The 13,995-nt window shown below is 49.1% G+C and overlaps 1 protein-coding gene across 3 annotated transcripts in view; it reads left to right on the forward strand.

The window, feature by feature from the left end:
* Window positions 1–2,254: 2,254 nt before the first annotated feature.
* NOTCH2 (notch receptor 2) overlaps window positions 2,255–13,995 on the forward strand; it is a 79,186-nt gene continuing 67,445 nt past the window's right edge. For all 3 annotated transcript variants that reach the window (XM_065743746.1, XM_065743756.1, XM_065743764.1), the window contains exons 1-2: window positions 2,255–2,408; window positions 10,239–10,320. In XM_065743746.1, the coding sequence (XP_065599818.1) occupies window positions 2,327–2,408; window positions 10,239–10,320 (164 nt within the window). In that variant the 5' untranslated portion in view covers window positions 2,255–2,326. The remainder of the gene's footprint in view (window positions 2,409–10,238; window positions 10,321–13,995) is intronic.

A 13,995-nucleotide genomic window follows, 5' to 3' on the forward strand; every position in this document is an offset into this window, starting at 1 on the left:
CTGGAGGAGGACTCCCCATTTTTTAGATCAGCTGCTGGGCATCACACCAAACTGGGACCTGCACCCCTACACCTACGGTAGCAACACAGCACCATCACCCCAGGATGACCATTCACTGGTGGCCAGCAAGGCAGCTTGCTTTGAAGCAGTGATGAAGGAAGTGTGACAAAGGCTTGATCTGAAAGCAGCCTGCAAACAGTTATCAAAACAAGCACACCGCTACTTTACCCAACAGGCTTATTTCAGAGGAGACTTGCAACACCAAGCTGCAAAGACATCACTGCAGGGCAGTGCTGGGCTCGCTGACCGCTTGATCTCCCTGCTTTTGTCAGCCAAAGTGCCAGGATTTCCCTAATTGCCACTACTGCTTAAATAGCGATACTGCAGATCTCCTCTGTTCAGCTCTGCTAATCCCTCAGCTGGCACAGCTTGCTGTGCTGCAGCTCTCCCAGCCGCCCTCCTCCTCCTGCCCTCAGCACCCAGTGAGAAGCAGCAAGGGGTGTCCGAGCCCTCCAGCCCCAGTGCTGGCTGCTGGTCGTCTCTGGCTGGGAAACAGAGTGAAACTGCCTGAAGCCTGCAGGTGTAATGCATGCTATTTCTGCCAGTGGGTTTCCCTACCTGATAAATCTGCACACAGCGCTCTCAATGGGACCGTAACAGGGCGTGTAAGGTGATGCAATGCTGAAATATATTTTTAACTCCTGTGCCAACAGCTTGACGCTTAATGAGGCAAGCCCACTGGTCTGTGATGGGGAACTGACTGAGCTTTGCCTCGGGGATGTCACTGGGTGCCCTACGTTCCTCTCCTGCCCCCACCTGGCCTCGTATCAGTCCCTGAGAGCTGTGCTGGGGCAGATGCAGATGCTGCCCCAGCTTGGAGGAGAAGCAGCTCACAACCAGGCCAAGCCAAATGCTGGTGAGGGAGCACTGCCCGATTCAAGGTCAGGGATAATGAGTAATGCACAGCACTGGGAACTGGAAATTGCAGCCTTCAGTGAAATACCAGAATTCCTCCCAAATTAGCTACATTAGGAAGACTGAACCCAAGCCCTCCCCATTCCAGTTACATTCCTGCCTTTCTTTTGTCTCCTCCCAACTTGGCCTAGTGACCATTTTCTTTTACCCATAATTTCACATGTAGAGAGTTTGTATTCCTCAACTCTCTCTCAAAAATCAGGCCTCTATTTTTGGACTCTGCCTTTAACCCTACAGCTTGCAGATGCAGTAGAGTGTGACCTCAAGCATGAAGCTGCCCCTGCAGTTAGCTGCAGACTTGGGCATGCTCCAGGTTTTTACCCCCACACATGAGGCACTCGGGGGAGCCCAGCGTGCTGCATGCAGTGTCTGATAGCGATTCCCAGCCCAGCTGCATCGTGCTGCTGTGTGCCCACAAGGGATGGGAAGGTCCAGCAGCTGCATGAGGCAGTGGGAGAGGTCTGGTCCAAGTTGCAAACCTCTGCCCAGGCACGCCTGAAAAAATCACTGGGCTCCTTCCCTTGTGGTGGCACGGCACTAACAATTCAGCTCCACGCCTGGGAGGAGCCGCAAAGACCCAGTGAATTAAAGGGGGAAAACACTGGACTTTATTCATTACCCCCCTCTCTCCCCTGAGCTCGGCACAATCCTCCCTTCGCAGGAGATGCAGGCCAGCATGCCATGTCAGCACATAACACAAAGAGCTCTCAGTCTGCGAAGAGCTGCAATTGCGGCAGAAGGATTTTTAACGCTTTAAATGATGGTTTAGGGCCGGATGGGCTCTTGAGATTGAATGCAGCCCCTCGCTACAGTAAGCAGGGTGTGCTTTATAACCTTCTCCGAACCTCCCCTGGGAGAATTTTGCGCCTCTTCCCGGGTTTTGCCACCCTCACTAGAGTGCTTCACCACAAGGAAGGGCCGACACGTAGGGCTGAGAGCCTGCACACCTGCTCTTCAGGCAAGTCAACTCTCACACTGGAGTGTATCTCTGGCAGCAAAAGCCATTTTCAGCTCTAGCTTCCCACGGCACTCCTGGCTTCGGCCCAGCAGCTGCCTCCGCCATGCCCACGCTGGGGCTGAGGGCCAGCACCGCGGGCCTTCAGCCCGCCTCAGCCCCACGGCCACGGCACGTCACGGGGAGCCCGCCCCGACCCCCGCTCCGCTCAGCCCCACGGCGCCCGCGCGAACGCCCCCTGGCGGCGGGCGGAGCGCAGCGGGGCGGGGCGGGCGGAGGAAGCGGGGGCGTAGCGCCGTGTCCCTCCGCGGGCGCCATCGGCGGTTGTGTCGGAGGATCGCTCCGCGCGGCGGCGGCGGGCTGCGAAGTGCCGGGCGGGAGCGAGCGGCTGTGGCCATGGCCCGCGGAGCGGGGCCGGCGTTCGCCGCCCTCCTCGGCCTCGTGCTGGCCGTGCTGAGCCGCGCCGAGCCCGCGGCCGGTGAGTGCGGGGCGAGGCGCTGGGGTGGGGGCCCTGACCCCCGTGGTGGTGGTGGGTGGTGGGGGGAGGAAGAGGAGGAGGAGGAGGGTAGGGGAGAAGAAGACGGAGGGAGACCACGCTCCTCTTCGCTGCCCTGCGTGGGGCTGCCGGCCGCTTGGACACGCGGGCGTCGCGTCCCGCTCGGCCGCGGGTGGGCAGCCGGCGGGAGCTGCTCGGTCCCGGATCCCGCCCCGAGCGCCGACCTGCCCTGCTCTGCCGCGAGAAGCGGGAGTGGAAAGAGCTAAAAAAAAAAAAATCAGAAGCCGTTTTTCCGAGCGTGCTTTGGCCGGGTTTGTTCGAAAAGGGCTGGAAAGGCGAAGGCTCTTAATGGCGTAGGTGTCTTATAGGGTCAGAAGTACGCGCTGTTGGTGGAGGGCTCGCGCAGCCTGGGTGTAGTGATCCTCCGGAGCGTAGCGGTGAGCATCCCGCCTGTCCCGCAGGACAGCAGGCTGCTGGGACCGGGCTGGTTGGCCTCAGGCTGTGATGGAGGAGGATCGGGTTGGATATGGGGGAAAAGAACTCAAAAAGAACGGTAATGCGCTGGGATGGGCTGCACGGGGAGGTGGTGGGGCCGCTGTCTGTGGAGGTGTTGAAGAAACGTTTTGACGTCGTGCTGCAGGACGTGGTTTAGTGGGGAAATACTGGTGGTAGGTGGAGGGTTGGACTTGGTGATCGTAGGTGTCTTTTCCAACTACACACTGTGTCCATTGGTTTAAGCATTGCCGTAATATCAGCAGCTTCCCAGCTCAGTAAGGCTGACCAAGCAGTGGCACAGGCTGCTTGGAGAGGTGGTGTACTCTCCTTCTCTGGAGACATTCAAGACCCACCTGGACACCGACCTGTGCAGCCTGGTCCAGGGAGCTGTTTTGGCAATGGGGTTGGACACGATGATCTCTAGAGGTCCCTTCCAACCCCTACAATTCTGTGATCATTGCTGCCCCCAAGGCTCCCAGCCTGGCTGGGCTGCAAGGAGCAGCAATGGCACCTGCAGTGTCTGCCTGAGCCCTGCCTGCACATGAGAGCAGCGTGGCAGCTCCTGAGTGCTAAGCTCCATTCGTTCAGTGAGTGGAGAAAGGAAGGGTGGAGTCACTGGAAGGGTACTTTCAGGTGTCTGTTCAGCTGTCCTGATGCTCTTGTGCAAGAAGAGGCTGCAAGGATCTGATGTCAGCCTTCTTGGTCAATAACTAGGAGGCTCCTGGATGCGCGATGGCTTGGACGGCTCAGTGCTGCCTCATCATGCAAGCCCAATGGCAGGGCAACTTGCTTTTCCAGTTGAGCCTCTGTTTAGTTTGTAGCAGCCTGCAGTTGAAGCTGCAGTGAGCTGGGGCGGGGCGGGAACACCTGCACTTTTGGTGAGGACACTTTCCTGATAATTACTTTGAAATGGTGGTGATTTGCTCCTTGTCTGATCAGCCAGCAGTGAGTGAAACAGGAACGCTCCCTGATAAAGCCCACCCTAATTGCCCCCATCGTTAATAAGCTTTGTTGCTGGCAAGGTGAACAACTTGAGTTCTGAGAGCAGTTCCACTGCAGGTGGGTGTCTGGGGCCCCTCCAAGATATTGTGGACCACACTTGGGATCTTTTGTGGTCTTGAGATCTCGCTGATGATGCTGGTCTGCTTGCTTGGTAGGAGCTTGCTGAACAGCAAGTTTTACTTGATCGTTTGAAGGCGTTAGTGTATCACATTTGCTATTATCAAAGGTGCTGGTTTAGACTTTCAAAACTGAGCGTGATTAGCATCTGGCTCACTCACATCACTTCCTGCAGGGCACTGCTGAGAGCAGAAAGACGTGAAGGTGCTCTCATAGTTGTTCTCAAGACCTGAGTGTTTGCGAATAGAAGTGTGGTGCCTCTGGTAGCGTTTGGCATTGGAATCTCTTCTGCTTCTTTGTTGCCTTCAATGGCTGTCTCCCTCTAGGTGTCTTGCTACATTACAGCAAGTTGCTATTTCCCTCCAGTGTGTTCTGGTCCTGCTCCCTCTCTCCCATTTTCCAAAGTGATGTCTGTGTTGTGGAAGGCCTTTGAACCCTTGGGCTGGATGTAGCCCTTGTTTTAGGGGCCTGGGTGGGTGGGATTGTGCCCTGTGTCCTTTGTGGAGCTGGGAGCAGGTGTTGGTGGGGTAGCGAGGTGCTGACAGCCCACTGCTTCTGCACGGCAGCGTCTCATCTAAGAGCAGAACCACGCAGCTGCAGCGTGCGACTTCAAGCTTAAAGGAAGCAACATACTAAAGGCTGCAAAGCCAAGGGATAGTACAGTGATTCTGACCCATTAAGGAAGTGGCATCCATCTTGGGGGGAAAAGAAAGAACTTCTCTAAGCATCTGAAGTCCTTCTGTAGTTCTGTTCTTGTTTTCTGTGCGTTCATTCTGAAATCATCTCACCAGGGCTGCGTGTTGTCGGCACCCATCCAGAAGAAGTATCACCCATATACACGATCCTCTGAAGGCTGCAGAAATAATTGCTCATTCTGTTTAGAAAATAGTCTGTTCCTAGGGCACATGTCCTTTTTTTAGCCCGCACGAGGATGAAAAAAGAGCTTTGTATCTCAAAACGGCGCTGGTGTCTGCTGTTTGTTCCACGCAGTGAGTCTTGTTGCTCTGACATCACCATGGGCTGCGATGGAAGCTAAGGGCAAGCAGTGGGCAGGCATTTCGGCAGGGCAGGCATTTGGAGTGTTCAAATTCATAAAGATTTAGTGCTGCAGAATGATGGAAGACTATGGAGAACACGCAAGCATGGCTCCTGTCTGCCAGATTTCCATAGAAACACCAATACCTCCTCAGCTCTTTAATTGCCTTCCCTATTTTTTTTTAACTAAACGCTTTATGTTGCAGCTGTGGATTTGAGGCCTTTTGGCTTTGTTTGGAAAACTGAAAACATGGGAAGGCAGGGAGCAGTAGCTGTGAAAGGAAATGGGATATGTGATTACTGACGAGAGTTTGAACTGTTTCACAAGTTCATCCTGAATTCAGTGTCTGTTGTAAGTTCTGCTTTTATCGGTAGTGCTTAAACAGGAGAGGTGTGCATGCAAAGTGCCACTGCCTGCTAGGAGTGCAGTCCTCTAACTGCTAGGTGAGACCTCAGACATGAGGGCTCCAGTTCCACCTGTGAGTTTGGACGTTCCCAGCCCTGCCTTTGAGAGGGCAGATTGCTGTTTTTGCCAGACCCCAGATTCCTGACCTCATGTTTTTTTGTTTAAGATGGGTTTTTAAAACAAAATCTCTTCTTACAGCCTTGTTCTAAAATCCTCTTAAATACACTTTTCTGGAGGTTTTTTTTTTACTTAGGAAGTCTGGAGAAGCTGGCAAAAGAAGCCCAACCAGTTTGGAGTGTGGGGCTTTCTGTCCCACAGGGCGCAGGGCTTGAATTCCTTCATGCTTCTGTGAGCTCTGCTCAGCCCCACGGATGATGCGAAAAATCAGTGTCTTCTTCCTCAGTACATAATCTTATTTGAACTGTAATCTTTTGAGGTTAGTGTATAACGTAGTGATTTCTCTCTCCTTTGGTGGTTTCCCTTCAGAGCTGGACTGTCAGGGCGTTCTCAGCGTTATTCCTTACAGCTTGTGGAGCAGTCTGCTCCCTCACTCACCGCGGTGCCAGCTGCTGCGGAGGAGGAACGCTGCTCCTTTCGGCACACACAGAAGCTACCGGTCTAACTCTGGATTGCTCCTCCTCATTCAGGCTTTTCTTGGCTCCTGTTTCCTGGAGGGAAGCGGGAGCAGTATTTCACTCCCTTGGCACCCCGATGTGCGGTGTGGTTGTGGTTGCTGACCGTGCTGGTGGTACTTGAGTGCGGTGAGCTGGCACATGTGGCTCCTGTGCTTCCTCTGCTGCCGGCTCTGGGCTCTGAGTCCCTGAGTCCCTGCCTGCTTCCTCCTGGGGTGTGATGGCAACAGTTGAAGTGGTGTCAGTTGCGACGGTTAAATCCTATCAAAAATATATTTTGCCCTTTTGTTTCCTATCGAGTATTTAACATTGTACTTTGTGGTTTTTTTCTTCTGTGCGATGAGTAGATTGTTTTCAAGCTTTTCTCCCAAGACAACGCATGCACGTAGAGCTAAGTTGCAGCCAAATGTGTCAGATGTCTAGATACAAAGATACCGAGTTTCTATGAACTTAATGGAAAACTGATGGGCAGAAGGAGGACAGGGACCAGCGCAGTGTCATTCTGTGGGTAAGGCTGTACCACGTTCGCTGGTCCAGCAGGTTCTGTCAGAAGATTCGTTTCTCCTGTGGCAGTAAAACTTTGGTCAGAGCCTTCTTAGATGCAGGATCACCAGCCACACTTCACAGAGCTATGGCAAACCAGCTTCATAACATCTCTTCTTTGCAGCATTAATTGCTTGGGTATTTCAGGGTTGTATTTCAGCTTGACTTCTTCTCTTTGTGCTTGCTGTGAAGCCCATTCAGACTTACTCTAGTTATGGCTCTGTTTCCCAATGGCAGCCTTCTATCTTAAAGGCTGAGCCCCAATGCTTACAGCTCTCTACACCAACTCTTTGCTGTTTTGGTTTTCTAGCTTGGAAAAACTGAGTTTATAGTGTGCAGGTGAAGAACAGAAACCAAATCACAACTTTCAGGTCATCTTGGCATCCTTAAAAAGCAATGAGGCAGAAGTGTAACTTCTTTTCCTCTAGTTTTACTGTAGCTATCTCTAGCCAAAACCACGAAGCCTGAGCTAAACTGTGTGGCAGCTAACTCTGAGTTGTGCTTCAGACTCTTGGAGTCACAGCACTTCCAACAGTTGTTTTGAGGGTAACGCTTTGTGCCTGTGCTTATTGTGATGCACTCAGGCCTTGCAGAGCAATCCTGGTCGGCCAGTTAATGTATTGGGTTCAAACTGGGCCTTCATGTGGTAAGGGTCTGTGTGGGCTGTAGTCCGGGTCATGCTGCTGATAGCATTCGTCTCAGGCACACTTCCAGCCCTCATCTTAGAGCCCTTTCAAGCTTATCTAGAACGCATGCTAGAAATTGAACACTTCTCTCCCTGAGAGGTGGCCTGCCCACTTCGCCATAAGGACTTCAGGGCAGCTTTTTGGCCATCACAGGGAGATTTCCCCATACCCCTGCGTGGTGCCCAATGGGACTGGTTGAAGTGGTGCAGCAGGGAGCCCTGGGCTTTCACCACAGAGACCTGCAGCACACCGGAGTGAAGCTGGGGCAGGGCCAGTAACCCAGCAAACAATCCCCATTGCTTTTATGTTTATATTTAAGCACAGAAGAGGACAGTCAAAAGCAGCACTTCCATCCCAGTCTGGACAGCATATGTTATGGAGAAAGGCTGACTTTCTTGTTGAAAAGAAAGTATCATCTCATGCTACAGCATGAGAACATATTTCTGCTTAGAGTAATGGATGTCTCAAACAAACTTTTCCTGCTGGCTGAGGCAGGAGATGGTTTCTGGTACTCTTAACTTTAGAACGGGGAGTAGTGCAGTAGCAGAAAAGCAGCTTTTGAAGTAAGTGATGTTGAAATGCCTTGGTTTTGTGCACGTTGTGAAATTGTTGAAGATATGAAATACAGGAAGACAGTGCTTTGTGCACACAGATGCCAGTGCTGCTGTGAGAACTGCAGCCTTCAGTTTCCCTTGTGATTTCTTTTTTTGAAGAGAAGTCATCATGTTACTTTTAATATTCATCTTGGAATATCAGTATGTTTATAGTAGCTTCAGTTCTAGTCACGTTTCCATGCATTTCTGCTCAGTCTAAGTTGCAAAAGCCATTTTTCTTTCTCTTTTTTTTTAGCTTTGTTCATTCCTAAACTTTAACATGCAAGGTCTATCTAGCTGCCTGCATTCTGCTGCTCAATCCATCGCTGCTAAAGAATTCCAAGGACTACTGGTCATTTAATGACCCTCTAAACAGCAGTTCAAGGCAAAAATAATTTGTCAAAACCCAGGGGGAAATTAATCATTACTTTGCCAAGACCTGTCTGCGGTAGCCATGCGTGGCCCAGTGAGCAGAGCTGGAGTTGCTGGATGGGATTGCTGCTGGGAGCCCTGGGCCGTGGCCGTGCAGCTGTGGGGTGGCTGGCTCTGGCCTGGAGCTGGTTAAGCTTTTACCATGAGGGTTACAAAATCCTGGCCGGGCAGCTCTCGCTGGGGACGCGGGCTCTCCAAGGGGTTACAAAATCCTGTCTGAAAGCGGGGCACAAAGGAAATAATCCTCTGAGCATTTGCTTCAGTGGCTTGATCGGTTTAAAAAATAAAAGCTAAAGGAGTGTTAAGGTAGTGAGGTGGGAATAGCAGCTCTGTTTCTCCCCCCTGGTTCCTTGAGGCTCACTTTCCCATCCCTTGCAGCTCCTCACACTTAGTGGGCAGAGAGGTCTGACCGTTACCAGTCCTTGTGCAGCCTCCTCTGAGCACGGTGTGTCTGAGCCTTGCTGCAGCTAATTCCTGCTCTGAAAGGGAGCTGCTGCACCTCTGATTTCTGCCGGGAGCACATGAGGTTTGGAGGCTCGTGGATGCTGTTGGTGAATGGGGTGAAACTTGTCAGACAGGTGCGGATCAGTGTAAGCGTGTCTGAACGCCGTGGGGGGGAATGCCATACAAAATCTGCGTTGATATTTCTGTTGCTTAGTAACACTGACCCCGAGGTTATCTGAAAGGGGCTCCAAGTGGAATTTGGTTCATTTCCTGAGAGCTCTGCGTGAGCAGTGCTATCCAAGTGCCCCATTTTCAGAAATCGAGTTAACAGAAAACAGACGTGCTCGTGTGTGGGAAATATTATTAATGCTCCTGGGTTTGATTTAGCTGTGTTCTGCAGGGGTTGCCAGCATGAAGCACCGCACCTCGCAGAGCGTGCGACCTGTTTAGTGCACTGGGGTTATTGTGAAATACCCAAAGAGACCCTGGGTGGTGACAGCTGGAGGACAGGACTTCTGGGTGCACGGGTAAAGCTTGGGATAGGACCCATATCTTCTGATTCCTAGACCTTTACCCGCTGCTTCAGTGCTACTCAAATGGCAAGCTCTGGTATGGATGGGCCCATTAAATCTCTGTGGTTCTACGGTGCCCTCTGCTCCACGCTTCCTTCCCACCTGCTGCATTCAGAGCACTGCTGGCTTGCTGGTTCCAGTCCTGGCCAAGAGATGGGCACTTGCAGTGTCACTTCCATCAGAACTGATGTCACTACAGATTCCAGAAAACTGGAGGAGAATTGTTCAGTACTGAGCTATGTAATGTTTAGTGTCTTCTTTAAAACACCATGCTGAAAATGACAAGTTTGAGATACTTGGTATTTCCTCTTCACAAATACCAAAGTCTTTGCCGTCTGGAGTGCTAAGAACTTGCAGCAGGGGGGCTTATGAGGGACAGATGACTGTATTTCAATGCCAAGTGTCCTTGGAGATAGTAGGAAGAAAGGAAAAACTGAAGATATTTTGAAAGGAGACTTAGGAGTCGTTGCTTCTCATCTTGGAGAATTTCACTGCAGAATTTTACTCAGGAAGTAGTAACTGTATGGCACTAAAGCTAAAATATGCAAGTGCTGATGTGATTATTGTGATTGCTGAAATTATTCTGTGCTTGGCTTTGAAAATCTGCCTAAGAGAAATTCTGGTTGCATTTAGTTGCCTGATGAGCAATTCTGTGCTTGATTCTTCTTTCTATCTCTTTCTCTTAATGCTGCCAGAGTTTAATTTAAGCTATGTGACAGTGTCTTTGGGTTTGTTGCAGTCATATAAAATTCTCAGTTCTAAGATTTTAATTCCCCAAAATGCATTAATGAAGCTTTGTCTTGACACGTGTTGCTACCATATTAACTGCTGTGTTTCTTTTCTTTCTCCTTTCAGCTTTGCAGTGTATGGATGATTCCAAACCTTGTGTTAATGAGGGAAAGTGCATTCCTTATCAAAATGGTACAGGATATTGCAAGTAAGTTGTTTTAATTTCTAATCATTTAATTTGTCAGTGTTCTTTCATTCGGGGCCATAAAAAGGAAGGAAATATGAGTTAAGATTTACTTACCAGGTGCATTCAGCACTGACAGCTTTAGCACAGTGTGTATTTCTTGCTAGTGCGTTAGTTCTTCTGTGCTAACTTGTAATGTGAGAAATCTGGAGTTCTCATCCACATTTCTGTGTTTGGATCTCATCTGTTTGATCGCTTTCCCTTTGGTTAGGAGGAGAGGCAGAGCTGATCAGAGATAACAACTGGTCATTGCTTCAAGAGACCTGCAAGTTAAATCAGAGCTTGCTCTCCATCCTGTAGCTAGGGTTAACTTACAGAGCCTCAGCCTCATACTGGGGATTCTGGAGTTTTGTCGGGATTACTCAGTGCTTTGAAGAGTGCCATTTCCCTTTTGTGTGCTAGAACAGTAACGTGGGAGTCACAAACAAATAAACAAGGCCAAACAAACACCCACACCTATCTCTATCCTGTAATTGATTTTGGTGAGTGCTGACACCCTTGTTTAATGGTGCCTTCACAGTGTTGTTGCATGGAAAACTGATTGTCATGAAGAGCTTTGGAAGAATGAGTGGTGCCTGAGGAATGGGATCATGTCTGTTTAAATGAAGCTCACCTTTTTTAATTGTAATATTTAGATTTTTAAAAAGGTTGTTTCACAAGAAGATAAGTCTTCCTTGTTTGTTAGGGCTTGTTTACTACATCTACAGCAAATAGATTGATTTTTCTAAACCTTTTTTTACTTGACCAGTGCTAATTGTCATTTTCTAGCATGCTGAATCCTTCTTTCCTTAATGCTCGCGTTCTATAAGAATCAGTGAATTTTGTCTCATTGATTTAGCTCAGCTAACACGTGGCTCAGTTCTTCATCCTTTTCTCTGTATCCATCTCCCTTGGCTGCATTCTTTAGTTCTTTCTGTGAATATGGTGCACCAAACTTGATGTACTTAAATTGCACCTGTGGCACACACGAAGGGAAATCGTAAACTAAGCTTGAGTTCTTCTCAGTTTGAGGTCGATACCTGATGTCATAAAAGGGTGAATATGTAACTTACTATTCCCTATTGCTATTTTTTAAATCCAGCTCTTATTGCTTCCTAGGCCTTTCTTTGCTAGTGCTTTAGATTGCTGTCAGCAGAACTGAGCTGCCCTTTCTGAAACAAAGTTGGATTTTTTTTTCCTACTTTTCACCCCTTTTTTAAGATGGAAACAAGAAAGTGTGAGGAGTTAGTAGGTCTGCCTGATGAGTACCTAAGTGTGTGAGTCTGGAGCCAAAGTATGTGGGTCATGACAAAGGCAATAGACACAGTTGGTGTTGATGCTGGTGCCGCTTGTACCGTCCAAAGGATGTTTTCTCCAACTTATATGTTCCTGTCAAATATGTCTTTGACTGTTTACTCTGTTTGAGGGTTTAACTTCCTTTCAGTGTTTGTAGTGCAGTTTAGGTCCTGGTATATTGTCACAGTGGTAGATTTGACCATCCTTGAGTTTTTTAGAACGTGCAGCAGTAACTCCATGTATGATTCTGATGTTGCCTTCCTCCTTCTAATGCAAAGCCTTCTTGCAAGTCTAAAGCCAACCTTTCCCGTGCATAACAGCTGAGTTCTTTTGCAGGCACCAGAGTAATTGAGCAGACCAGTGTATTTGGAGGAGTATGTGTCTGTTTTCCAGTTCTGGCTCAAGAACTTCTTTACAGAAAGGGAAAAAAAAATGCAAAATAAAGAATCCTCAGTTGTGGAGCCTGGAGACTCTACCTTAGCAGGCTGATTCTTAACATCTTGTTTTGGTTTTAACTTTTTGGTTGTGCTTGTTTTTGTGTTTTTGTTGGTTTTTTTTCTTTCCTGCATGATGAGGAACTCTGAATAGAGGAACTTTCTATCTAGTGTCATCAACTAAATGACTTTCTGAATTTTTGATGCCTGTAAGCGTAGTAGTGGTTTGTGCAGGAAACTGAACTTACTGATAAGGCAAGTTGCTTGGCTTCTAGGTCTGAGGGATAGCTCGCTGATTATCTAAATCTCCACGCCTTCCACTTTTTTTTTTCAAGTTTTCTTAGTACTTCCTCTGCTGGGCAGTGAGTTATTACAGTAGGCTCTCTTCCTCTTTCTGTACCTCCTCTCGGCAGAGTTGTTTGCTCTAGTGTGTGATCAGCCTATCCATTTAACCTTGCTTTCTGTAAGAAACAAGTGAACAACTGAAGATGAATCTGCATTGGAAATAATCATACATGATGAATAAGACATGGGTAACATGAGCAAAACACCTAGTCTAAATACTTGGCAAAGCAGCAAGTGATAGATTTCTTTGTCAGAAAGTCCAGTTGTGTCTACTCCATTAAAAGAGAGCAAGATTTCTACTGAGAAACTTTTATTCTTGTGGGTCTGGCTTCTGTTATGGGAACGACAATTGTGACCCTTGTAAGGAAAGTGGAACTGGGTCTTTATCATACGGCTCTGCGAGTGCCCTTTAAGTAGCTCAGCTCCCCTGGTAGTGCTCCAGGCCCATGGCTGTCATTTTGTGGCACTGTTTGATAGAACTACTGACCTTCTTTGACCTTGGTTTTATATTTAGAAAACCATGCATTCCTGTGTTTGCTTCTTCCAAGAGCAGAGTTTTTGCTGGAGAGATCATTCTGTACTCATTCGCTGACTGGTGTGGTGAGAACGTAGACCCTATTGCAGGGAATATGGACGTGTGTGCAGCTGAAGTGAGAATGCCCTGTAGCATTATGAAGGGAACCTGTCCTTCCAAGCCTTCTGAGTCCTGCTTTGGCTAAAAGCAGTTTCAATTGTGGTTTGGCTTGGTTCTGCACTGAAGTATATTTTATCTCAAAGCATCTCTGGACACCCTGTGGTACACCAGAGTGTTAAGCATGAGGGAGCCTTCTTGCATGCTCTTGTTTCCAGCAGAAGAATTGGGATAACATCTTGCTGCCTAACGCTAGTTGTGAACATCATGAGAAAGCCCTTTCTCCTCCTCTCACTGCTGTTGGAGGACTGGGAAGCAGCTGTAGGAAGAGCCTGGGGGGTAGTACTGCTATCTTGCAATAATATTTCTGCGATTGCAGGCAGGCTGAGAAGTTGTGGGTAGAGGCAGATGTTCCAAGGACAGGCAGAGATTTTGGCTGTGCTGCCCTCTGTTCTCTTAGCATTGGGATTGGCTCTGCGGCAGGTGGACGTGGTAACTCAGATGGCTGCTTCCATGCTGGATGTTCATCAGGGCCCTGCAGCAGACAGTAGCTTAGCTGGTTTCCCCTTGTTTGGCAGCTGTGGCCTCCCAGCTTCCCTCCCCTGTGCCCCAGTGGCAGGGAGCAGAAGCAGTGCCAGCGAGAGAAGCAGAAGTGAGAAAGGAGGGAGTTGGGGTAGGGGTGCCCCAGGCCTGGGGGAGGAAGCTGGGCCTCGCTGCTTCTCATGTTTTATAGGCTTTTAAGACTGAATTTTTGACCTTACAACTGCTGCACGCTGTGTCCAGAAGGGATATCAGTATCTCTATGCAAGCTGAAGTACTGCTTGAGCACTCGTCCTTTGTTGGGCTGGTGGTAAGAAGCGCGGTAGTAACCGTGGTGGTTCATTTGCTGTGCTTAGTCAGACTTGGAGGCCGTTGAAGCATGCTGATGCCAAAAGGGCTGGATCCCACAGCACG

The sequence above is a fragment of the Cyrtonyx montezumae genome, unplaced genomic scaffold, assembly GCF_038088225.1.
Source record: "Cyrtonyx montezumae isolate F1298 unplaced genomic scaffold, pur_monq_1.0 scaffold_1, whole genome shotgun sequence".
Lineage (NCBI taxonomy): Eukaryota > Metazoa > Chordata > Aves > Galliformes > Odontophoridae > Cyrtonyx > Cyrtonyx montezumae.